This window comes from Dendrobates tinctorius, unplaced genomic scaffold, assembly GCF_039654945.1.
Source record: "Dendrobates tinctorius isolate UK_male_01 unplaced genomic scaffold, ASM3965494v1 ptg000030l, whole genome shotgun sequence".
Lineage (NCBI taxonomy): Eukaryota > Metazoa > Chordata > Amphibia > Anura > Dendrobatidae > Dendrobates > Dendrobates tinctorius.
In genome coordinates, this window is record NW_027361698.1 from 62,396,435 (window position 1) to 62,421,304 (window position 24,870).

The following is a 24,870-nucleotide window of genomic DNA, read 5'->3' on the forward strand; positions in this document are numbered from 1 at the left end:
TGAAAAGAATAGCCTTCAGCTTGTCTGCATTGTTGGGTCTGGTGTCTCTCATCTTCCTCTTTACAATACCCCATAGGTTAAGGTCAGGTGAGTTTGCTGGCCAATCAAGCTCAGTGATACTGTTGTTTTTACACCAGGTATTGGTACTTTTGGCAGTGTGGATGTCATGATCCAGCGTGAATCTGACAGTTTAAATGGATAAGCGAACTTTTTTTCCTTTGGCTAGGTGCCAAAGTGATGTGATTGCCCCCCGGTGGCCATTAGTATTATTACACGTGGTGTCGTTCATTCTAAGTTGCCCCGGTGGTGGTGAGTGGTAGTGCACTTTAGTTTCTTTGGTTTAAAGTGCACTTAATTAAAAATCAGGTGTGAGGCTCTTTAAAAGAGTTCAGGTGTGTTTGATGACTGTTGGTGATATTGTGTGTTAGTCATTCACAAGGAAGCCTGGGTGAAAGAGGGAGCTGAACATGAGTCCTGCGCAGCGCAGCCAGAGGGGACGAGTGGCAGCTATGTGGTCTGCAAGAAGGGCTGGCATGGCGTGGTGGAGTCACAGTTTATGGTGTCGGCAAGAAGTGCTGGCATGGCTTGGTGGAGTGGCGACGATGGTGAGAGTTGCACTCAGCATGCAGGACTTGGTTGCTGAAAACTGGACTCAAGCATGCTGGACTTTTTGGCAGAAGCTGGACTCATCTTTTGGACTCTGTTACTGGGCAGCTGCAACTGGTGGTGGACTCTGCTCCAAGGCTGCACTATGGTGAAGGATCCAGTTATGGTGATTGGATCCGGGTGGAGAAGATGCACACAGGTGGTGGGCTCTGTTGCTAGGAGCGTACGCAACAGAGCAAAGCTAAGTGGTGTTTCCCCTGTATTGTCATTTTCCCTCATGTGTGTTTAGTGCAGTGGTGGGATCAGTTTCCGCACCGACCAATTCCCTAGTGAGGGTTTAGGGCGAGCTACGGTTTTTAGGTTCCTGTGCGTCGCCCGGTACGGAACCGGCATAGGGAACGTTAGGAGTGCAGGGACTCTGGCTCAGGGGAGTGCAGGAGGTCTCCACTTCCCTATTCCCTATTGCAGGGCCCACCATTGTTAATGTTACCCAGGTTACCCCTTTATTATTTAAATTCGCCTTACTGGAGGCGGGGTTTCCAGACTACTGTAGTATGTATAACGTGAAATACCTAAATTCGCCAGTTGGAGGCGGTGTATCCAGCTGCACGTCCTATTTAAATTTGCCCAACTGGAGGCGCTGTATCCAGGGTCACGTGTGTCATATGGGTTCGCCATGACCGTGACATTATCACCAACCTTACATTTTTATTTCTGGTGAGCTTTGGCCATGTGGAGACCTGTGAGTAATTATTCTATGGGGCAGAGCAGATCTGCGGTTATTCTCTCATGCTGAGAATCGGATCACACGCACCTCTACAAGTCTATGGGTGTGTGCGCGACATGGACTGCACTCAGGTGCCATCCGAGCGCAGTCTGATTGCCGCCGTCTCCTCCACACCTGTGCTGCGATTCTCTGATGTGCGAGACCTGGACACTCGGCTCACACTCGCAGTGAGCCAGGCCCGTGGGTTATTATCGCATCCCATAGACTAGTAGGACCCCGAGCTTGTAGTGTGGTCTGTATCCATGGTAACCAGCAGCATACTGGAAGCTGCTATACAAATAACATTTGTACAGAATCAGCGAGAAATGCCCCACTGCCATCCCTGAGGCGCCTGGTGATACCACGGCCTGCGTGGGCCCGTGTACCCGACCGTCCTGCCCACCACACGCCTCTGCGCCAGGATCTCCGGCTATTTATACGCTCGGTAGACTTTGGCGTCATTACTGCTTTCTGCGCGTGTGACCTTTCCCCCACTTCCCATCACTAATGGAACGATCCTCCCTCAATTCAAGGGAACTCCGATGTGGAAAATACCACTACACTTAATAGGAGGGGAGAGCCAAGTACAGTAACGCACAGCTCTGCTCGCTTTTGTTATGTCCGGTTATTATTCACCTGATATATAGTATATAAAATATTACTGTACATCGAAGAGGGTCATACCCTGACTGTGACTAATTAGAACTCTATTAGCAGGGTGATTCTCCAGCTATCCCCCCCTGCCTCAGTGTGGTACGTCCCTGGCGTGCCGCTGCTGTGACGTCACGGTGAGCGGAGGAGAGCACTGGGAGTGGTGCAGATGCTGAGGAGCCGGTATCGCTCAGTCACGGCGGCGGGGAGCGAGCAGTGAGGCCGCGGGCACCTCCGAGCTGAGCCCGGGATGTATCACAGTCCGGCAGGCAGGCTGTGCTCGGCGCTGAGAGACGTGCCCGCACTGTGCGCCTCCTCTCTGCGGCAGCAGCCACACCACTCCCCGGGGAGGAGGAGAGCGCTCTCGCCGCCCGTCCTGGGCTCCCTGGCTGGCTTCGGCTGCTGTCATAGTCTGGCCGGCTGGATCGGGGACGGAGCGGCCAAAGCAGCGTCTAACCCGGGCACAAGCCCCCCTCCAGTGCCGGCAGGCGGAGCGGCCGGGAGCTCTGCCCGATCAGGTGAGCGGGGTGTGGGGGAGGGAGCGGAGGCTGTGCCGGCGGAAACCATGGCAACACTGCGGGGGGGGCTGCAGTGTGATGTCTCCAGGGCTGGCGGCCCCATCTTGTACTGCGCCGGGGACACTGCAGGGTCATGATGCACAGAGCCGCCTGCTGTGGGGATGGTAGTGGCCCCGGTTCCGTCACACCTAGCGACGCTATAACGATCCCGACAGCGATACGACACGACGGATCGTTGCCGCATCGCTATGTGGTCGCTATAGAGATGTCAGACAGTCCAATCTACCCAACGACGGAGCAACGATCTAGCGTGTCATAGCGACCTTTGTAACGATGTCGGGAACGCTAATCCCCACCTTGTCATGCTTCTGAGTCGCTAACGAGGTCGTTAGGCTAGGTGGCAAACGTGACGATACAAGCGACTCAGCGGGACATGAGCGACCAAGGAATGTCCAGACATTTCGGGCACAATCAGCGATACCCGGCAGGGGGGCCGGTCACTGTCACACACAGCGATCTCGCTGGTAAGATCGCTATAACGTCACAGTTCTAGTGACTCAGCAGCGATCTCGCTTAGTGTGACAGGGCCTTAACCCCCAGCATTGTAATAGATGACCAAACCGTGTATGGGGCAGTGCTGTTCTGGTCCATCCCCAGCTTACACCTTCAGCAGCAGCCTGATGGAAGCAGCTGATCTGGGGGGCTGCGGAGTCAGACCCCACCAATGTGATAATGTCATATTGGCCTATTAAGGCCCTGCTCCTCGCTGTCCTCTACTAGCCATTTTCTCCAGGTCCCTGCAGTTTGTCTTCTGTCCCTGGACCGTGCCTGTGAGCGTGCTTAGTGTTTAGACTGTAAAGTGACATTCGGAGGGTCAGGTCCGTTTTTCCCTCTGCCTTGTGTTCCGCTTTTCTGTGCAGATTTCTCGCGCTCAGACGTAGCCATGCATTATGGGACTCCGCTCCGGGGCATGTGGTGTGCCGACCTGTGCTGGGCTGTCAGGAATGTTCTGTCATTACACCCGGCGCGGTCCTGACCTCTCACACACTAGTCCGGATGTGAGCAGGCAGACGTGTGTCCGGTGTGCGTCAGAAATGGGGAACTCCGTATAGGACTATGGCTGGTGAGTGCGGGGGTCTGTGGTGCCCCGGCCTGGCGATGTGCACTTGTCTGCCCAGAGTGGTGGTGTTGTTAAAGGGAATCTGTCAGTAGGTAGCATCAGCCATCCTAGGCCGTCTATATGGACCTGCAGGTCATAGGAAGCTGAATACACTGATATCTGCAATCCAATGTCTTATTCCAGTGAAATCCTCGTTTCCTTATATGTAAACGAGCTTTTCAGCACTATGGGCCGGACATGGCTCTCCCTGATAGTCTGCTTCCCGAGGTTATTTTATAGGAAAGGGGTCAATATCAGTGTGACACATGTAATGACTGACAGTCTGCTATCTTGATCTACATGTCTCACACTAATAACTCCCACTCTTACAGTAATCCCCGGAGGCAGATTCTCATGCAGATCAGCGACGGCCCCATAGCCTGGAAAGCCTATTTACAAGTAAGGAAACACGGATTTCTCTGGAATAAGACACTGGATCGCATATATCAGTGTGTCATTGCGTTCAGCTACCTGTGACCTGCAGGCCCATATAGAAGGCCTAGGCGGGCTGATCCTACTTCCCTCTCTCCGTGTTTGTACAGATCCTTGAGCTCGTCTTAGCAGACACTGTGGCGGCACAGCACCGTCCTCCACATACACTGGGTGCAGAATTATTAGGCAAATGAGTATTTTGATTAATCATCCTTTTTATTCATGTTGTCCTACTCCAAGCTGTATAGGCTTGAAAGCCAACTGCCAATTATGTAAATCAGGTGATTTGCATCTCTGTAAAGAGGAGGGGTGTGGTCTAATGACATCAACACCCTATATAAGGTGTGCTTAATTATTAGGCAACTTCCTTTCCTTTGACAAAATGGGTCCGAAGAGAGATTTGACGGACTCTAAAAAGTCAAAAATTGTGAGATGTCTTGCAGAGGGATGCAGCAGTCTTGAAATTGCCAAACTTTTGAAGCGTGATCACCGAACAATCAAGCGTTTCATGGCAAATAGCCAAAAGGGTCGCAAGAAGCGTGTTGATAACAAAAGGCGCAAAATAACTGCCCATGAATTGAGGAAAATCAAGCGTCAAGATGCCTTTTGCCACCAGTTTTGCCATATTTCAGAGCTGCAATGTTACTGGAGTATCAAAAAGCACAAGGTGTGCCATACTCGGGGACATGGGCAAGGTAAGGAAGGCTGAAAAATGACCACCTTTCAACAAGAAACTTAAGATAAAACGTCAAGACTGGGCCTAGAAATATCTTAAGACTGATTTTTCTAAGGTTTTATGGACTGATGAAATGAGAGTGACTCTTGATGGGCCAGATGGATGGGCCCGAGGCTGGATCAGTAAAGGGCAGAGAGCTCCACTCCGACTCAGACGCCAGCAAGGTGGAGGTGGGGTACTGGTATGGGCTGGTATCATCAAAGATGAACTTGTGGGACCTTTTCGGGTTGAGAATGGAGTGAAGCTAAACTCCCAGACCTACTGGCAGTTTCTGGAAGACACCTTCTTCAAGCAGTGGTACAGGAAGAAGTCGGTATCGTTCAAGAAAAACATGATTTTCATGCAGGACAATGCTCTATCACATGCATCCAAATACTCCACAGCATGGCTGGCCAGTAAAGGTCTAAAAGAAGAAAAAATAATGACATGACCCCCTTGTTCACCTTATCTGAACCCCATAGAGAACCTGTGGTCCCTCATAAAATGTGAAATCTACAGGGAGTGAAAACAGTACACCTCTCGGAACAGTGTCTGGGAGGCTGTGGTGGCTGCGGCACGTAATGTTGATCGTAAACAGATCAAGCAACGGACAGAATCTATGGATGGAAGGCTTTTGAGTGTCATCGTAAAGAAAGATGGCTATATTGGTCACTGATTTTTTTTTTTTTTTTTTTTTTGCTTTTGAATGTCAGAAATGTTTATTTCTAAATTTTTGTGTTATATTGGTTTCCCTGGTGAAAATAGACAAGTGAGATGGGTATATATTTGGTTTTTATTAAGTTACCTAATAATTCTGCACAGTAATAGTTACCTGAAAAAAAAAAAGCCAAATCTAAAAAAAAAAAACCACTCCAACTTCCAAAAATATTAAGCTTTGATATCTGAGTCTTTTGGGTTGATTGAGAACATAGTTGTTGTTCAATAATAAAAAGAATCCTCTCAAATACAACTTGCCTAATAACTCTGCACACGGTGTAGAAGCCTGACTTGCTAGGCACCGCTCGGGTTTTCTATGGTGACTAATAAATGTGTATATCCGCTCATCCTGCAATCAGTGAATCATCTCCACCCGCTGACACGTGAGAAGCACACTGCAGTAGTTTTCATGTGCAGCTGTAGTTGTTGGTTACATCCACGAGATGGCACTGTGCTTTGCTTTTTATTTTTTTTCCCACCCATGTGACTGAGAAGTTTGAATGTCATGGAGGCCCCCATGGTCAGCTGTGCAGCTCTTCCTAGGTGCGTATGGCGGCCTCTTCCTCCTTGCAGCACAGATGAGTGGCTGCTGCCTTATAGAGCACAGGGAGGTGACCGCTTTCCCCCTACAAGAGCTCCTGTCCCTGTGTAAGGGAATGTCGGCTTCACCCTGATCCCAAGGTCAGTGAGGTCACTCGGGTCCAGGAGGGGCTCTGCTGCCATAACCAAGGTCTTGTGTAATGTGCATTTGGCTGTCACTTTCCGTCACACGGACTCGCTCTACATTTTTAACTGTTAATGCACAAGCGCAAAATAGGAGTTCACACTGCTGACGACTGCTGGTGATGTGAAAAATAATAATGAAGGAAGGTAAATTGTCTGGTACTGAACTGGTTCTAAGTAAAGGAATGCGGTTTACTAGGGACGATAAGAATTCGTAGTATGACCGTGGAAGGAGATTGCTGTTTGTCATTGACATTGGACTTCAGATCAGCCTGAGTGCTGACGCTTTGTACGGCTCTTTGTGGTGTATTTGTAGTCTGGTGAACCTTGTACGTTGTGTAATTAACCAGAACGTTGGGTGTTGCTGTGACCAGAAACCGCAACAACTGCCCGTCAGATGATAAAGGAGCGGGAAGCTTATGTGCGATGCCAGGAGCCTTCATGGATAAGGAAGGGTAAATGCTCTGGAGGTTCTCGCAGCTACTACTTACAAGGGGCACAATTTCCATATTCTTTCTTGTCTAACCTTCTACTGCAGAATATACCTGGATATCTGTACAGTAAAACTGTGCACATACCTGACCAGTGACCACCGCTCCATTCTAACTCCTGTTGGTGTTATTTGGGTCCATACTCCGGATACATGATAAATATTTTTTCTTTGGATAACAGCTAAAAGGGTTTGTCCACTACTAGGAAAACACCGTCTTGATCTAAATGTTTGGCCCTGATAAAATAATAAAGCTTCTACGCTCCTCCAGTACCAGCGCCGTTCCAGCGGTGTCTGCGCTCGTGCATGTATGACACGTGGTGCCCAGCGCCCAATCAGTGCTGGCATCACTGTCTCCACCTTCAAACGAATTGAACATGAAGTGTAAGGCTAGTTTCACATTTGCGCTTTTGAGCGTAGCGACGGCCTGCGCACGGCCGCCGCTAAACCCTGCCGCGCCTCCGCCGGTAGCTCCGCCTACCGGCGCATGATGCTGCATGCGTCCTGCGTCCCCTATCTTTTTCACTGGGGGCGCAGGCCGTGCGCAGTATGCGTTTGGCGGCGCATGCGTCCTTTTCACGGTGCGCCGAGTGCAACCAAACTGCAGCAGGTTGCGTTTGGCGCTGGTCGGCGCACCGTGAAAAGGATGCATGCGCCGCCAAACGCATACTGCGCACGGACTGCGCCCCCAGTGATAAAGATAGGGGACGCATGCAGCGTCATGCGCCGGTAGGCAGAGCTACCGGCGGGGGCGGGGCTTAGCGACGGCCGTGCGCAGGCCGTCGCTGCGCTCAAAAGCGCAAATGTGAGAGATCAGCTGCAGCCCGGACTGCCTCTTCTTGTTCAATTCATACAGAAGTGAAGACAGGGGCGCCGGGGTCACATGTCATAACACTTCACGGAAGTGCCGGGACCACAAGTGCTGACACCACTGACCACTGTAACGGTTCCGGCATGGGAGGCGAGTATAAGCTTATTTTTAATTTATCGGAGCCAAACATTTAGGGGTTGTCCTATTGGTGGATAACCTCTACATTGGCCATGATTAAGGGGTTGTCCGACATGAACCTCCAAAGATGGGGTCCCAAGAATAGAGACATTATCTGTCAGTTGCTCCCAATGTGATGGATTCAAGTTGGCCTCTTAATTACATGGAGGGACACTCATCCGTGTGTCTGCCATGTAATACTACAGCTGGGCTATCGGTTGATCATCCTAGGGACACGTGTTGGAAGGGATGATGTGATTAGAAATACTGTCCTGAGACTGGAGTGGTCTGCTGGACTTGTGGATGAGTTGTTGATGGGCCCATCCATTTATATATTGAGGTAGATTAATCGGTGTACACACTTGTTAAGTAGAATATTATATTTAGGACACCCTTTTTCCCTTTATTTATCTTATACATGCAATTATAGCATTGTTTAAAAAGAAAAAAAAAGTGATGGAAAAAGGACTTACGGTAGTTGTTTTATCCCCCGCACCCTGCCGATGAGTATGGCACATACTGCAGTAAGCCACATTTTTGCCACTGTCTTCTCCAAGCTTGTGCCCCCTCCTCAGTGAGCTGGAAGTCTGGCGGCCTTATTTGCAGTGTCTGTACCATAGCTGTCCTTGAATGTCAGTGACGTGGCTTACGGTCTGATTAACATCCATTATCTTCTGATGGGTTTAGAGGGATTAAGTAGGCTAGGTGATATAAGCCATAGTCAGACATGGCTCTGGTCTAGTGCAGTTGAGTAGACCATTACAGGAAGGATGGATCTCCGCTTTTCAGTTACTTTGCCAGCCAAACAAGGATGCCATGGTCTGCCTGTACAAGGTAAGACCCATGAACCCTAGGCTGGTAGTGAGCGCACTCATAGTCTTACATTTACTCCATTTTACCTGTTATGTAACGTTCTGTATTCACTGTTCATGTAAGAATTTATGTGACGCATAGACCTCAGATCCAGCTTGCAGTGAAGTTATCTTCTCTTTGGTGCCAATGTTCCAGCTCTGTAAATTATCTGTAATTTACATGATGAATTTAAAGGACCTTTTCCTCACAAAAGTTGCAGATCTCAGTGGTGGGTGTCCAAGATGAAAAGTCCCTGCGTTAGGTATGATGAACTCATATTGATGTATTCAGCGGAAATATTTAATTGTATCAACTTCCAGACAAAATAAACGTTTCGGTCAAAGCTAGACCTTCATCAGTCATCTGGAAGAGGCAAAATCGTATAGGGCAGCGTCAGGAGAAAGTCTGCGGTATCCACTGCTCTGGCAACGAGCGCCCCTTAGTCTGAGCGGTGGAGACCCCAGACTCTCTTGATTCTGTCCTGTAAGATTGTGCCACTTCCAGATGACTGATGAAGGTCTCGCTTTGACCGAAACGTTTATTTTGTCTGGAATTTGTTATAAACTATTTTCTTTGAATATATCAATATGAGTGCCAAGTACTTTTGCATCATAACCGACGGCTTTGGATTCTACTTCGGCACCTTTTTCTCCAGAAGTGCCGTGTTTATTGTCACATGTACCTGCGTTAGGTAGAACTTGGTGTTTCCGGAATCGCCGCTTTATCCTTATTGGGTTATTGTTTGTTTTTATGTTTTTTTTATTTTTTTGGTTTGGCAGTGCTCAATATTTGTCTTACCCTGTGTTCTTATTCCCCATAGTGTGTTCCATGGGAAACCGCACCAGCCGCCTGTACAGTGCTCTTGCCAAAACGCTCAGCAGCACAGCTGCCATTTCTCAACACCGGGATTATCTTGATGAATCTGAGCATGAACAGCTGGATCCATTGGACCCCAAAGACCTTCTGGAGGAATGCCAAGTGGCTCTGCGGGAACGGCCCGCCAGGCTCCACAGGGAGTTTGTTAGTCGGACTGATGACTTCAGGGGCCCACACACCTTTCGAGTGATGCAGTGGAATATCTTGGCTCAAGGTATTTTGATTCCTACTACTGACACTTGAATTTTGTTTTATGCCCAGTACCTCTGAGCTTTACTACTTCAATTCCCTGAAGGCTTCATCAGGTTTATTCCTAAAATGAAATGTAAAAGTGTCGGACTCTTGCTAAATTAAAATAACAAAACCAGGTAGCATATTAAATGCAAAGAAAAATGGTGCCAAATGGCACACACACACTAGAACAAGCATTCAAGCTCCATGTATGACATGAGAAAATAGGAGGACAGAGGAGCATAAAAATGGCAAAAGTTTATTAATATCATATCAATAGTATTAAAGCCGCCCTCCTTCGCGTGAGATCCAGGCCCGGGACTTTCTGTCCTGCCCCCCTGTCTCCACGCGATGAGAGGGTGACGCCGGGATGTGTGCAGGACCTGGAGTCATCTCGGCGTATGTGCCGCCCCCACACGCTGCCATTGGTTACAGAAAGCATGTGACTTGGTCACATGATCTATTATCGGTGATATAGGAAGGTCCTCTTTGGCATTCACTCACCATACCCTTGAGAAAGCTATCTGACGCTGGGCGAAACGCGCATCGGGGGTCCTTTCCTGATCTTAATTGGTGGTCCACATCGGGTCCTTACTGGTAAGCACCGCCCGGCACTCTTTTATTCCCACATGGGTCATATTTAGTGCCTTGGGTGGCTCTCTGCGGGGACTGTCACTTTATTGCTGTGGCACACCTATGCTTTGGGGGTTGTATGTGCTAGGGTTCATACTTGGTGCTCCGTGCCGGCTTTTAGACTAAAGTTAGTATTTGCCCCCACTGTGACTTTGTACCAGTCCTATTATTTGTTCAGGACTCGCAGCACCTTATATATGCATATAGGGGCAAATTCGTACATGTCTTTGAGCATTGATCTCTTCTGCTGACACTGTGCTTATTGCAATCTACCCCCCCTCCCCCTTGTTGCCTCTTTTCCTTATTTGTATCTATTACTATGTCATGTTGTACTGATATTTTATGACTTTTTGATACTATTGATATATTAATAAACTTTTGCCATTTTTATGCTCCTCTGTCCTCCTATTTTCTCTTGCTTAATTAAGTTATATACTATGTGCAAGAATTACTTAAAAATATAGCAAAAAAAAATACCAGGATCTGGTTTCTTATGACCACTTGCTTACAGCACTCTTATGCCACTTGGAGAAAGCAGAGATGGTTTATTACCATCTAACTCGAAGGAGCAGGAGCTGTTAGGTCTCACCGGTCCCAAATCAGCTCTCCAGGTCATCCTCTGGGCTGGATTTGCCTCGTAATTGTGTCTAATATGCCAGCCCCAAATACAGGGAAGATCAGAAATGAAAGAATAGTATGTAAATAGTGAAATGCCCCCTAAAGCTATTTTTCTTATATTGGGGGCACATTGTTAGAAATTAGAGAAAATTTAAACGAAAGGCACACACCATACTTGTAGTATGCTGGGATTTTAGAAAAACAATAACCACAATCACCAATACAACTAAAGTGAATCAAAGCCACAAGCAATAAATATAGCGGATGTTTTGTAGTTAATATTTTCCTATCGACTCCCAGAAAAATTTTTTGCTACAAAAATAGCTGTTTTGTTTCCAGTGTTATGTCCCTAGAATTGGAAAAAAAAAATCTATCTATAAATATCATTGTTAGGCCATGGAGACCAATTCAGCAGTTGCCTGTTATCCTTTGTTTTAACACTGCTTAGAAATGCAATGACATTGTGTATCATGGTTTGTCTTTGTCTCCAGCTCTCGGGGAAGGGAAGGACAACTTTATTAAATGTCCGATGGAGGCGCTGAATTGGGAAGAAAGGAAGTATTTGATCCTGGAAGAGATCCTCATGTATCGCCCAGATGTCTTGTGCCTGCAAGAAGTAGATCACTATTTTGATACCTTCCAACCAGTTCTTAGCAGATTGGGCTATCAATGCACTTTTTTGGCAAAGCCATGGTCTCCCTGCCTAGACGTGGAACAAAACAATGGGCCAGATGGCTGTGCCTTTTTTTTCCTTCAGGACCGCTTTGAACTTGTCAGCAGTGCCAAGTTCAGGCTCTCAGCTCGGACTTTAAAAACGAACCAAGTGGCCATTGCGGAGGTCCTCCAGTGTAAGGAAACTGGCAGGATGTTGTGCTTTGCCGTCACTCACCTGAAGGCCCGCAGTGGATGGGAAAGGTTCAGACTTGCACAGGGCTCAGATCTCCTGAGGAATCTCGAGTCTGTCACACAAGGAGCCAAGATTCCTCTGGTTGTTTGTGGGGACTTTAATGCGGAGCCCACTGAAGAAGTATACAAGAGATTTGCCTCCTCTAGTCTGAATCTCAACAGTGCCTATAAGGTGCTTAGTGATGACGGAGAAACTGAACCTCCCTACACCACCTGGAAGATCCGTCCTACCGGGGAGTCCTGCCACACTCTGGATTATATCTGGTACTCCCAGCATGCCCTGAAAGTGAACTCGGCCTTGCGCTTGCTTACTGAAGATCAAATTGGGCCTAACAGACTTCCATCATTTAATTACCCTTCAGATCATCTCTCTTTAGTCTGTGACTTCAGCTTTAACATCGACTCCGATAGATTGTTATAATGGTTTCCAGGCCAGACTATGATGTGGAAATCTGAATAAACCTATATTAAGTTATCTGTGACCATTTCCGTACCAGAGCTGGTCCACCACCACACGGGCTACCATCACGTACTCTGTCGCTAATGTTTTAGACATGTATGTTAATTTTTGTATGGTTTTTCATTTTTTCTGTTTTTTTTCCTTCCACATTGAATTGTAGCATTAACCAAATGCCTTTTTGTAATGAGACGTGCACTTGTATTTAATTTATGGCAAATGTTTGTGGGAATGTCACTTTTTCCAAAGTATTTATTTTTCTACTTGAAGCAAACAGCGGAAAAATATATTTATTCTTTATTTAGATGAGAGCCAATGACTGGCAAACTTTTTGTTCAGTGCAATTATACTAAAGTGCAATATAAAAGAATTTACCAGTCCGAGGACCTAATCTAATTCTTATTATTACAGTAATCTATATGTAACGATTTTTATGGAGCAACCAAACTCTCCAACCGTAGGTTGCAAGACTCCATACAAGAAACCAATGCAGGAATATCTAACCCTAGGAAAGGTTCATGATGAATATATTTTTTTTCCTATGAGCAGAGACCTAGAAATGTCTAATATTTTATGTCTCCTCTATATGGAGTATTTTAAAGTTTTGTTAGTTAGATTTGCCTTTTCACCCAAACTGAGAAGTTCAACGCTGGACACCTGAATATTTTTAGTGTGGATTTATAGAAACGCTCATAATTTCTATTACTGTAATCCGTCTCCACCCGCATAGCATTTGATAAAAGGAGTACAAAACACGTGTAAACATGGAGTCTATAAAGGTTTATTTATTGGAAATGGTGTGTGCAGATTATTTTCTCATTGCAATATTTTCTTACAGTCCCCATAAAATGCAATAACTTCTTCTGTATTATCAAAGTGAATAGCGTTGAGGACATCAGTGGGAAGTTCACTACAACTTGGCATAATACAGACTGCCATGTAAGTACCATTACCGATCTTTTCATGGCTGTCTTCACTGAATACAGATTTTACCCATGAATGAGTGCGAGATCAGTCCTGGAGGAGAAAGAAGCCAGTCTCTCTGATAAGCTATATTACAACGTTTCTTATATTCATGTGTACTGTTGATTTGACATATGAAATAATCTTTACGGCTGATCTGCAATATTTCTGTATTTTGTGGATGGAGCTTATTGGGAGGGCATGGCCAGTCATAGCACAACAGGTTTGTTATAATTTACGACAAAAACTATAGCAGAAATTCTGATGATGGCACATGAGGAGCCTCCAGATCAGCTGGATTGATTACCACTTGCGCCTCCTAAGGAATTTGGTTCTTTTTTTTTTTTTCAAAATGGATATAAGAAACAATCTTTATCATCTCCAGAGGGTCGAACTGTGTGAATCTTAGCATGTTGGCATACGGCATGACTTGCTGCAACGCTTTAGCCATCATGCTTTCAAATCTCCCAAAAACACATTTCTCTTAGGCCAGGTTCATACTGCATTAATGCAGTCCGTCAACGCTATGCGTTGATGGACTGCGTTAACAATATAGCATAACGCGATCGCGTTATGCTATACCACTAGCGCAGATGCTTCATCTGCACTAGCAGTGACGGACCTTCGGACGCTGCAGACCGCGTCCGAGGGCCCGTCACAGAATGACGACACATCGCTAGCGCATGCCGATTATGACATGCGTTAGTGATGTGCTCGGTAATGGGAGTGAATGGCAGCGTTAACGGATTGCGTTACATCGTGTTATAACACAATCCGTTAAACGGACTGCATTAACGTAGTATGAACCCAGCCTTAGTGGACTGCAGTTGTGGGAATATAATTCCTCCCATATGCATGCTAGGAGTTGTATTGTAGTGGTAGGTTACTAATATAACTAAGCACTATTTATATATTTCAGGCTTGAGGTTTAGCATGGAGTACCCGCCGCAGCAGAGACCCTAGTCTCTGCTCTATAATGGACAGAGGCAGCGCTGGCCTCCAGCTTGCAGAGTTACAGGAATCTTTCTGGAAGCAGGATGGTGCGTCTAATCTATACTTGCACTGTTAAGTTGCGATAATGAAGATTAGTAGCAACAATTTCAGATGGGGGGTAGATTCTTTCATCCTGTAGGTTGGCTAAGGATGCTTTCACACTGTGTTCAGAGGCTCAGTTGGGGTTTACGTCCGATCCCCCCCGCAAGCCGGTATTTGGGCGTATGTGCCGACAGGGCCCTAGATGCTGACGTGCATCAATTTTCAGGTGTGTAGACCTACTGGAAATAGACACTCAGAGGTGGTACACTGCCTAAGTGTCCATCTCCAGTCGGCATATACACCCGAATATGATGCACTGCAGAGTGCACGTTCACAGAGTCTGCATCATTATAGTCTATGGACCCGTCTGGCGCATGCGCTCAAATCCTGTTTTGTGTGGGGTTTGGATGTAAGAGCCGACGGAGCCACTGGACACAGTGTGAAAGCACCCTCATCGTGAACAAACGCCATGACTGGCCTTGTAACACCGCCATATCTCTTATGATTCCGAATCTCATTTGTGTTGAAAATCAAAATTTTGTGCTATTGAAATGGCAAATGAATTCCCCAGCTCTCAATGTGGGCCTTACTTCAGAAAGCACAATAAAATATTTCTTGTTCAATATATTGTATACCAGGAAAATGTATGACACCTAAGAGGTCATATGACTGGAGGCATAACAAAATATTTAATTGACCTCTGGCCCAGATGTCACCTCTCTGCTGTCCAGAATCCCGGAGTGTCTATCAGCTGTATCCTCCTTCTCCTCTCGCTTCCTCAAGCTCAATGTAGACAAATCTGAACTCATCATCTTTTCTCCATCTCACAGATCTTCCTTACCTGACCTATCTATCACAATTAATGACATCATGCTTTCCCCAGTACCGGAAGTCTGCTGCCTCTGAGAAATCCCAGCAAAGAGCAAACAGATGAATGGCATACTAGGACACAAATCACCACATTACCATGTCTGGCACCTCCCTCCCCTAGCATTCCTCTAACGTCCTGCATGTCCACACATCCATTGATGGAATTTGTGAAATAAAGACGCACAGTTTTTCAGCTATATCGGTGAGTGCTGCATATTTCTTCTTTTTTGCTTTGGAGTAACCCTTGACTCTGCCCTGTCCTTCAAACCACACATCCAAGCTCTTTCTACCTCCTGTTGCCTCCAGCTCAAAAATATTTCCATAATCCATCCTTTCCTCAACCCTCAATCTACTAAAATGCTTGTGCACGCCCTCATCATATCCCGCGTCGACTAGTGCAACATCCTTTTCTGTGGTCTCCCTGCTAACACCCTCGCACCTTTCCAGTCCATCCTTAACTCTGCTGCCTAATTCATCTCTCTCCTCGCTACTCCTCTGCTTCTCCCCTCTGCAAATCTCTTCACTGGTTTCCATTTCCAGCGTATCCAGTTCAAATTACTAATACTTACCCACAAAACCATCCATAACCTGTCTCCTCCAGATATCTCTGAACTAATCTCTGGTCCTCCCAAGACCTCCTCTCCACACCCAACCGCCTCCAAAACTTCTCCCAAATAGCCCCTATTCTCTGGAATTCTTTGCCCCAACATGTCCAACTATCAACCATATTTGGATCCTTCAGACGGAACCTGAAAATCCACCTCTTCAAGAAAGCCTACAGCCTGCAATGACCCCACTACCTCCTCACCGCTACAGGAGATATCACCTCAACCAACACTGGAACTGCTGCAACCCATCAACCTACTGTCTCCTCCACCATCCTGTAGCATGTAAGCCCGAAAGGGCAGGGTCCTCTCTCCTCTGTATCAGTCTGTTATTGTAAGTTTGTTTACTGTAAGTGATATCTGTAATTTGTATGTAACCCCTTCTCACGTACAGCACCATGGAATCAATGGTGCTATATAAATAATAATTGCAAGTCTATATTAACATACAGAAATATTTGGCAGTGACCGAGTCTTCGTGATTTGCACTCTGCGTGCCACTATATTGGATTTGAAATGAAATAACAGATGCAATTGTAGTGTAGACTTTCAGGTTTAATAATAGTGAACCTGTCCCCAGAAAAACACTACTAACCTGCAGATATGGTGTTAATCTGGAGGTGAATAGTGTTGGCATGCTGGCTGGCTCCTGCATGTAGCAGAATGCTGCTGGGAGAAAATGAACTTTGTTCCTCCGGGCAGCATTCAGGTTTCAGTCATCACTGAGATTACAGAGCTGCTGCTGTAACCACTTCCCTGACTGGCTCTGCAGTGTGGGGCTGGGGTATACTCAGCGGTAATTGAACCCGTGCTGGCGTCGTCCCCGTAACTGAAACGGTGCCCCCTGGCCCTGACTGAGTGGCCCCAATGCACAGAGCCAATGTCGGTCTGGGATGGGGGCGTGGTTTCAGTTTTGGGGCGGTGCCAGCACCGGTTCAGTCACCGCTATCAAAATTCAGAGTGGCGGCTGTAACCACGTCCCCAGCATTAGGTCCGGCTAGTAGTTGGAGTTGCAAAAACAGCCGCCGCCCTGACTGAACCGGTGCTGCCCCCGTGACTGATACTGGAATGCTGCAGGAGGAATAAAGTGCATTTTCTCCCTGCAGAATTAGGCTAAAGGCCCCGTCACACTAAGCGACTTACCAGCGATCCCGACACCGATATCAAGGTGTCAGGATCGCTAGTAAGTCGCTATGTGATCGCTGGTGAGCTGTCACACAGACAGCTTCACCAGCGATCAGCACAGCGATGCCGAGCGTGCGGCATCGCTGGCCATCGCTGTAAAAAATAATAAAAAAAATAAAAAATATAGTTATTCTCACCTTCCGACATCCTGTTCAGCCATCTGGCCTCTCTCCACGCTCCGGTCCCAGTGATCCTTTGCATGAATGACCGCGAGACTTTGTTATCCCTCGAGACCGTGACATCTCGTGGTCATTCATGCAAAGGATCACTGGGACCGGAGCGTGGAGAGAGGCAGGATGGCTGAACAGGACGTCGGAAGGTGAGAATAACTATATTTTTAATTTTTTTTATTTTTTACACCTGATCGCTGGTCTCCCGCCTGTCACACACAGCGATGCGTGCTGGCCAGCGGGAGACCAGCGACCAAAGAAATGTCCAGAGGTTTCTTCCAGCGATCAGCGATACCGGCAGGGGGGCCGCTCGCTGATCGCGGTCACACACAGCGATCTCGCTGGTGAGATCGCTGTTACGTCACAAAAGTTGTGACTCAGCAGCGATCTCGCTACCGAGATCGCTTAGTGAGACGGGGCCTTAACTGCCAGGCAGAATAATACTGTTAACCTTGCATATTAACTACTAGTTCCCTTTAAAGGGGTTTTCTTAGCCTGAGGCTTTGACTAGCTGGCTGTGCACTTGTAAGGCTATGTGCACACGTACCGGAACTCTTGCGGAAATTACCGCGAGAATTCCATTCCGCGGGAAAATCGCATTTTAAATTGCCGCGATTTTCCCGTGGAAAAAATAGCATTTTGCAAGCGTAATTAGCTTGCAAAATGCTACCGTTTTCCAAGCGATCTGTAGCATCGCTTGGAGAACTGATTGACAGGTTGGTCACACTCGTCAAACAGTGTTTGATGAGTGTGACCAACTTTTTACTACTGAGGCCGCCTATGCAGCATCAGTAGTAAAAGATAAAGTGTAAAAAAAAAAAAAAAAAAAAAAAAAAAAATGGTGTTCTTACCCTCTGACGTCCCGCGCAGTCGTTCCCAGTAATCCTTTGCGAAAATGCCCGCGATTACGCCCGTTCTCGCGAGATCGCGACGTCTCGCGGTAATTCGCGATGACGTCACGCGAATGAACGCGAGACTTTGCGATCCCGCGCATTTTCGCAAAGGATTACTGGGAACGAGAGCGTGGAGAGAGGCGGCAAGGCTGTGCGGGACGCCGGAAGGTGAGAATAACAATATTTTTTATTTTGAATTCTATTTTTTACTGGGATATGGTACCCAAAGCCCGAAGGACAGTCTCCTCTCCTCCGGACCGTGGGTACCATCTGCAAATGTTCTGCTTACTTTCTGCATGGTGTGCACAGCCACATGTGGGAAGTAAGCGGAACAATGCATTCCTATGGGTGCGGGATCGCCGCGATTCAGCAAAATTAATGAGCATGCTGCGGTTTTTACCGCGAAGCGAGTCCGCCGCGGTAAAAACCGCAGCATTAGCACAGCATTGCGGAATCCCATAGGAATGCATGGGATGCTTATTTTTCGCGGTTAAAACTGCTGCGGAAACGCGAAAAAAACGCCACGTGTGAACTCAGCCTAAGTCCGACTCTATCACCCTTTTGTGATATGCACTAGACTGGCTATAGCTATGTACACTGAGAGCCGGGTGGGGGCAGGGGTCAGCTTTCTCTGCTCTGCTGTATTGCTAAATCTAAAAACTAAGTGATACTTTGCAGGAATCAAGGTCTCTTTGCTTATATTAGGCTGCTCTCAGATGAGGTAGCAAAACGCTGCAGCCAGATTCCCTTTACACTTTGCCATAAGCACGTGAACAGCATGCGCAATGAGGTTGAGATCTGGTGACTTGAGGAGTCGGCCATGACAGAATATTCCACTTCTTTGCCTTAAACTCCTGTGTTACTTGCTCAGAATGTTTTGAACCATTGTCCATCTGTACTGTGAAGTGCCATCCAATCAACCTTGATGCATTTGATTGAATCTGAGCAGAAAGTATCACCCTATATACACTTCAGAATTCATCCGGATGCTCCTGTCTTCAGTCACATCATCAATAAACACTAGTGACCCAGTGCCCTTTGAAACCTTGCATTCCCATACCATCACACTGCCAGCACCACGTTTTACAGAAGATGTGGTGTGCTTTGGACCATGAGCTGTTCCAAACCTCCATACTTTGCTCTTCCCATCATTCTGATTCAGGTTGATTCATCTGTCCTAAGAATACTATTCTACAACTGCGTGGCTTCTTTAGATGATAGACTTAGATATTGAAACCCCTACTGCCTGGAGAGTGTTCTTTGCTTGGGGGGTGTTGTGATGGGGCTTTCCTTCACCATGGAAAGGATTCTGTAATCACCACTGTTATCTTCTATGTATGTCCCCAAGCTCACCAGTGTTTTGTTTTTTTTTGTTGTTGTAAAGAATGTACTAAACTATTGATTTGGCCACTCCTAACATTTCTGCTATCAGAAAGACTAGCAAAAAAAAAAAAAAAAAAAACTTTCTCAAAATTTACCTTCAATTACCAAAGGGAGTCATTTTGACTCCCTACTATATTTATAGTAGGGACTCACTTTGGTAATTTAAAGGTAAATTTAAAAAAAAAAGATTTTTTTTCAAAAATTATTTATTGGCACAGTCTTTTTTTGCATCCTAAATAAGAAAGTCACCGAGCCTCAAGCCAGAATTCGGAAAAAATGAGTCACAGAAGAGACATAAAAATTGCGAGGAGTCAAAATGACTCCATCGGTAGTTCAAGTGTTAATGAAATGTTGCGGCGACTAAAGAACCGTAATTCTGGCGTTTCGATTTTTTTTTTTTTATTTTTTTACACTGCTGCGCCATTTAGCGATCGGGTTAATTTTTTTTATTGATCGATTGGGCAATTCTAAAAGCGGCGATACCCAATATGAGTAATTTTTATTTTGAATGGGGCGAAAGGGGGGCGATTTGACCCCTTTCTGACTGCTGACGCCATGGAGGCTATTGAAGCATGCCAAAAGTAAAAAAAACAAAAAACCTAAAAGTTCAAGTCACCCCCCCTTTTGCCCCTATCAAAATAAAACTATTAACAAAAAAACACACATACACATTAGGTATCGCCGCATTCAGAATCGCCTTATCAATAAAAAAAAAAAAAGCATTAACCAGATCGCTAAACGGCATAGCAAGAAAAAAAAAATTCAAAACGCCAGCATTACATTTTTTTGGTTGCCGCAACATTGCATTAAAATGCACTAACTGGCAATCAAAAGAACATATCTGCACAAAAGTGGTATCATTGATAAATGTCACCTCAGCCCGCAAAAAAATTAGCCTTCACCTGACCCCAGATCACGAAAAATGAAGACGTAACGGTTCTCTGTTAATGGAATTTTTTTTCACCACTTAGATAAAAGAGAACAGACATGTTTGGCGCCTATGAACTCGTAGTGATGGTGTTGCAGCCTCTGTGGCCTCACAAAATGTGTGAATATACTAACAGTCCATGTGATACTTTGTGAAAGGATGTCCACTTGTGTGCAATCTAATGCTAGGTTCACATTTGCGGATGGCCAAGCTGCGGACTTCCTCCGTGAAGCTCCGCCCACTGCCGCACCACCTCCGGTCAGCTCCGCCTACGTCTGCATGCGGCCTGCGTACCTACCTTTAACATTGGGTACGTAGGCCATGCGGATGCCTCAGCATGTGCCGTTTTGACGATGCGGCGTCCCACGTCTAACGCAACATGTTGCAATTTGATGCGGTCGCCGCATCGTCAAAATGACGCATGCGGAGACATCCGCACGGCCTACGTACCCAATGTTAAAGATAGGTATGCAGGCCACTTGCAGACATAGGCGGAGCTGAACGGAGGTGCGGCAGTGGGTGGAGCTGAAGGGAAGAAGTCCAAATCCCTCCGCAGCTCAGCCATCCGCAAATGTGAACCTAGCCTAAGCATGTAACTTATTAAGGCAAGCTTGCTACAGATTTTTTTTTTAGAAGTTTCATCACAAAAGAGGTGAATGCACATGCTGCTAATTTTTAGTTATTTAATCCCATAAATTTAATTTATGCCTATATTTTTCTCACTACCATTTACACTGTTCCAAATTATTATGCAAAAAATATTTCCTCATATTTTCTCTAAATTACCTATATGAATTGCAGTCAGTTATTTTCCAGTCATCTAATATTCTAGTATAATTGCAATGTTTTTGAACAAACTGCCTATGAAAACAGTATAAAACTCAAAATGCATGTTCCAAATTATTATGCACAGCAGAGTTTTCAACCTTTTTATTTTGAACAAAAAAATGGTCAATTGTGAAATTATAAGCATTATCAGCTTATTACAAAATGAAATCAAACAGTTTTCAAGTCAAAACTTTATTCTAGGTGGTTACATTTGCACATAGGACCCTTTGTTCGAAAGAAGCTTCTGAACTCTCTCGTCCATTGAATGTCAGTTTTTGGATGGTTTGTGCTTCAATTGTTTAGCATGTGGACAGAATACCCTCCCAGAGCTGTTGCTTAGATGTGAACTGCCTCCCGCCATCATAGACACTCCTTTTGATGATGCTCCAGAGGTTCTCAATGGGGTTGAGGTCAGGGGGAGATGGTGGCCACACCATAAGTTTGTCCTCCCATAGCAGCCAGAGATGCAGATGTGTTTTTCCCTTCACCCATGACAGCATCACCTGAGAGAGGGATCCGCCCCGCCAGGACAGGAACCTACTGAGCCATAAGGGGCGGCACCTCTCCCCCGCTTCAGTTGGGTTCCTGTCCTGGAAGGAACCCCACTGTCGGCGGTGCCTGTCATGGGCGAAGAAAATGGACCCAGCCCCGTCCCAGGAAGAACAGGTGTCTCACCTGCAGCGCTGGCCGTCGGGTGCTGGATGCACAGTCCCCGGGCCCTCCGGGGTTCCGGGTTCGTGCGGGCATCGGTGGGATCCCCGGGAAGCCCCCACCGCGCCGCCCTCCCCTCGCGCACGCCGCATCTCGATCCCCATAGCAGGGGAGAGACGCTGGCTTCTTCCGGCCGCTGACGTCAGCGGCGCATTGCATGCTGGGTGCGCCGGCTGACGTCAGAGAAGGGCGACGGTTTAATGGCGCCGGGTGCGACGCCGGCCGGCTTTCTGAAGCGGCGGCCGGCGGTCGCAGGGGGGAGGGGAGAGATGCTCACCTGAGTGGAGGCGCGGTATTTAAAGAAGGAAGGTGGCAGCAGACGGCGGTGCAACATGGAGTCAGAGCAGGAACGTTCAGCGTCCCTGCCTCCCTCTCAGCCCTCTGGCAGAAAGCATGGAAGCCATTCCAGCAGCAGTCGCCCCAGCCGCAGGTCGGGGGATTCAGCAAGATCCAAAGAACGCAGGTCACGTGCCCCGACGCAGCCTCCGAGTCCGGTACCCTTGATTTCGGGTGGTGAGTGATCTTCGTGAATGTTAGCATTTATGTTAATAGGGCTTCTGTTGTATGCTTCACCCTGTAGGAAAGGCCTAGGAAAGCGGGAAGCAAGAAGAACAATAGGGATTGTGCTATATGTAAATCTCCCCTAGCAAGAGATTGGCAAAAAGATCTCTGTGCTGCGTGCATTCGGCGGAGGAAGCGCCTAGTTTCGCAGCCAATCTGATATCTGCCCTAAGGTCAGAAATGGAAGGCTCAATTAAGTCCCTATTGAAAAAAGGGGAAAAAACCAGGAAGGATCCCCCTAGTTCCCCCTCGGATTCCACGTCAATCTCATCTCAGGCGGAAAAATCATCCTCCTCAGACAGCGACATGGGGGGTAAACCATGTTTCCCTGTAGAAGACACAGACGCCCTCCTAAAGGCCATCAGAGCTACAATGGGCCTACAGGAAGAAAAGGCGGCTAAAACCCTAGCGGATGTTATGTTTGGGGGGCTTCAGGAGAGGAAAAAAACGGACCTTTCCGGTAAACGAGAAGATCCAGGCACTTATTGAGAAAGAGTGGAAAAAGCCCGAAAAATCGGGGGCCCTTCCATCCACTTCCAAGAGACGATATCCCTTCGAGCATAAGGATGCAGAGATATGGGACAAAATCCCCAAAATAGATGCAGCGCTGTCCAGATCCTCCAAAAGGTCGGCCCTGCCCCTGGAAGACGCAGGGCTTCTTAGAGACCCACTAGACAAAAAGGCGGACTCATATTTGAGGCACGCATGGGAAGCGACAGCAGGAGGACTAAAACCGGCAATAGCGGGTACTTGTACGGCACGCTCCCTCATGATCTGGCTGCAGCAGTTAGAAGAAAAGCTGGCTTCAAGGGTCCCAAGAGAGAAAATCTTATCGGAGATGTATCTCTTGCACGGGGGGGGCAGCAGCTTTTTTGGCCGATACCTCGGCGGACTCTATGCGGATGACAGCCAGGGCAGCGTCACTATCAAATGCTGCTAGACGCGCATTATGGCTTAAGGGCTGTCCGGGTGACCTTCAGTCCAAGGCCAAATTATGCTCTCTCCCCTGCGACGGTCGATTCTTGTTCGGCAAGAACTTGGACGATATACTGGAGAAAGCAGGCGATAAGATAAAAGGCTTCCCCAGATTTCCTATGGATCAGAGGAGACAGCCCTTTCGGAGGGGAAGATTCAATAGGGGGCGCCCTCCCGCTGACAGGAGAAGATGGGAGGATAAAAGAAAAAAAAGAATCGGGATTTATGTTTGGTGGAGGTACCTCCACCTCAAAAAAGTCGCCACAGTGACGCCAGTATTCCAGGGGGGGGGGGGGGGGGGGGGTGGGGTTGGGGGGGAGATTGGCACTCTTTTTCCAAACCTGGGAGATCTCCTCCAACGCCTGGATCCTAACCATCCTAACAGAAGGCCTGAAAATTCCCTTCATCCATCTGCCAAAATCCGTGGTCGTCATCACACCCATCAGGAAGGTGACCGAAGAGCAGGTGGCCTTAGAAACAGAGATCCTGAGCCTGATAGACAAGCGGGTACTCTCCGAGGTACCACGCCTACAGGAAGGGAAGGGGTTTTATTCACCCCTTTTTCTGATAAAAAAAACCCGATGAAACTTTCAGGACAATCATAAATCTCAAACGGCTCAATCTATGGATAAGGAACTCGACCTTCAAGATGGAATCAGTAACTACGGCGGTGAAGCTGCTACACCAAGATTGCTTCATGGCCGTGGTCGATTTAAAGGATGCGTATTATCACATCCCTATCCACCCAGATTACCAGAAATACTTGAGGGTAGCACTTTATATTCAAGGCACGCTAAGGCACTTTCAGTTCAGGGCTCTTCCGTTTGGCATATCTATAGCCTTGAGTTTTCACCAAAGTCATAGCGGAAGTGACTGCCTTTCTCCGGATTCACGACACGGTCATAATACCATACCTGGACGATTTTCTCATAGTAGGCAGCTCAGAGGACCACTGTACAGCGCAGTTGACCCGGGTGATCAACACCTTGCAGGAATTAGGGTGGATAGTCAATTTCAAAAAAATCAAAATTGCAACCTCTAAAACAACAGACCTTCCTAGGATTCGTACTAGACTCAGAAAAGCAAGAGTGTCTGCTCCCAGAGTCCAAAATAGAAAAGGTGCAGAATCTGGCCTTCACAGGCCAAAACCAACCACGTATGACTTTAAGAAGAGCAATGTCCCTGCTAGGTACCCTAACATCCTGTATTCCGGCGGTCAGGTGGGCTCAGTTTCACACCCGGCAACTCCAGTGGGAGATACTAACAGCACAAAGATCGCTAAGAGGGCGTTTAGAAGGAAAGCTGGAGCTTTCCTTAAAAACCAGAGACTCTCTCAATTGGTGGCTGGACAAGAAAAATCTGACCTTGGGAATACCGTGGGACAGACAGACGTCAGATATAATCTTAACAGATGCAAGCTCCTCA

At 47.0% G+C, this 24,870-nt stretch overlaps 1 protein-coding gene across 2 annotated transcripts; it reads left to right on the top strand.

The window, feature by feature from the left end:
• Positions 1–422: 422 nt before the first annotated feature.
• Positions 423–13,133, top strand: NOCT (nocturnin). 2 transcript variants are annotated; one of them, XM_073572106.1, is made up of 3 exons: positions 423–605; positions 9,438–9,707; positions 11,467–13,133. In XM_073572106.1, exons 1-3 carry the CDS (start codon positions 557–559, stop codon positions 12,300–12,302), a joined length of 1,155 nt encoding a protein of 384 aa, XP_073428207.1. In that variant the 5' UTR covers positions 423–556; the 3' UTR covers positions 12,303–13,133. The 2 variants fall into 2 exon arrangements, with proteins under 2 accessions (XP_073428207.1, XP_073428206.1); XM_073572105.1 differs by lacking the exon at positions 423–605 and adding an exon at positions 2,162–2,541.
• The last annotated feature ends 11,737 nt before the right edge of the window (positions 13,134–24,870 follow it).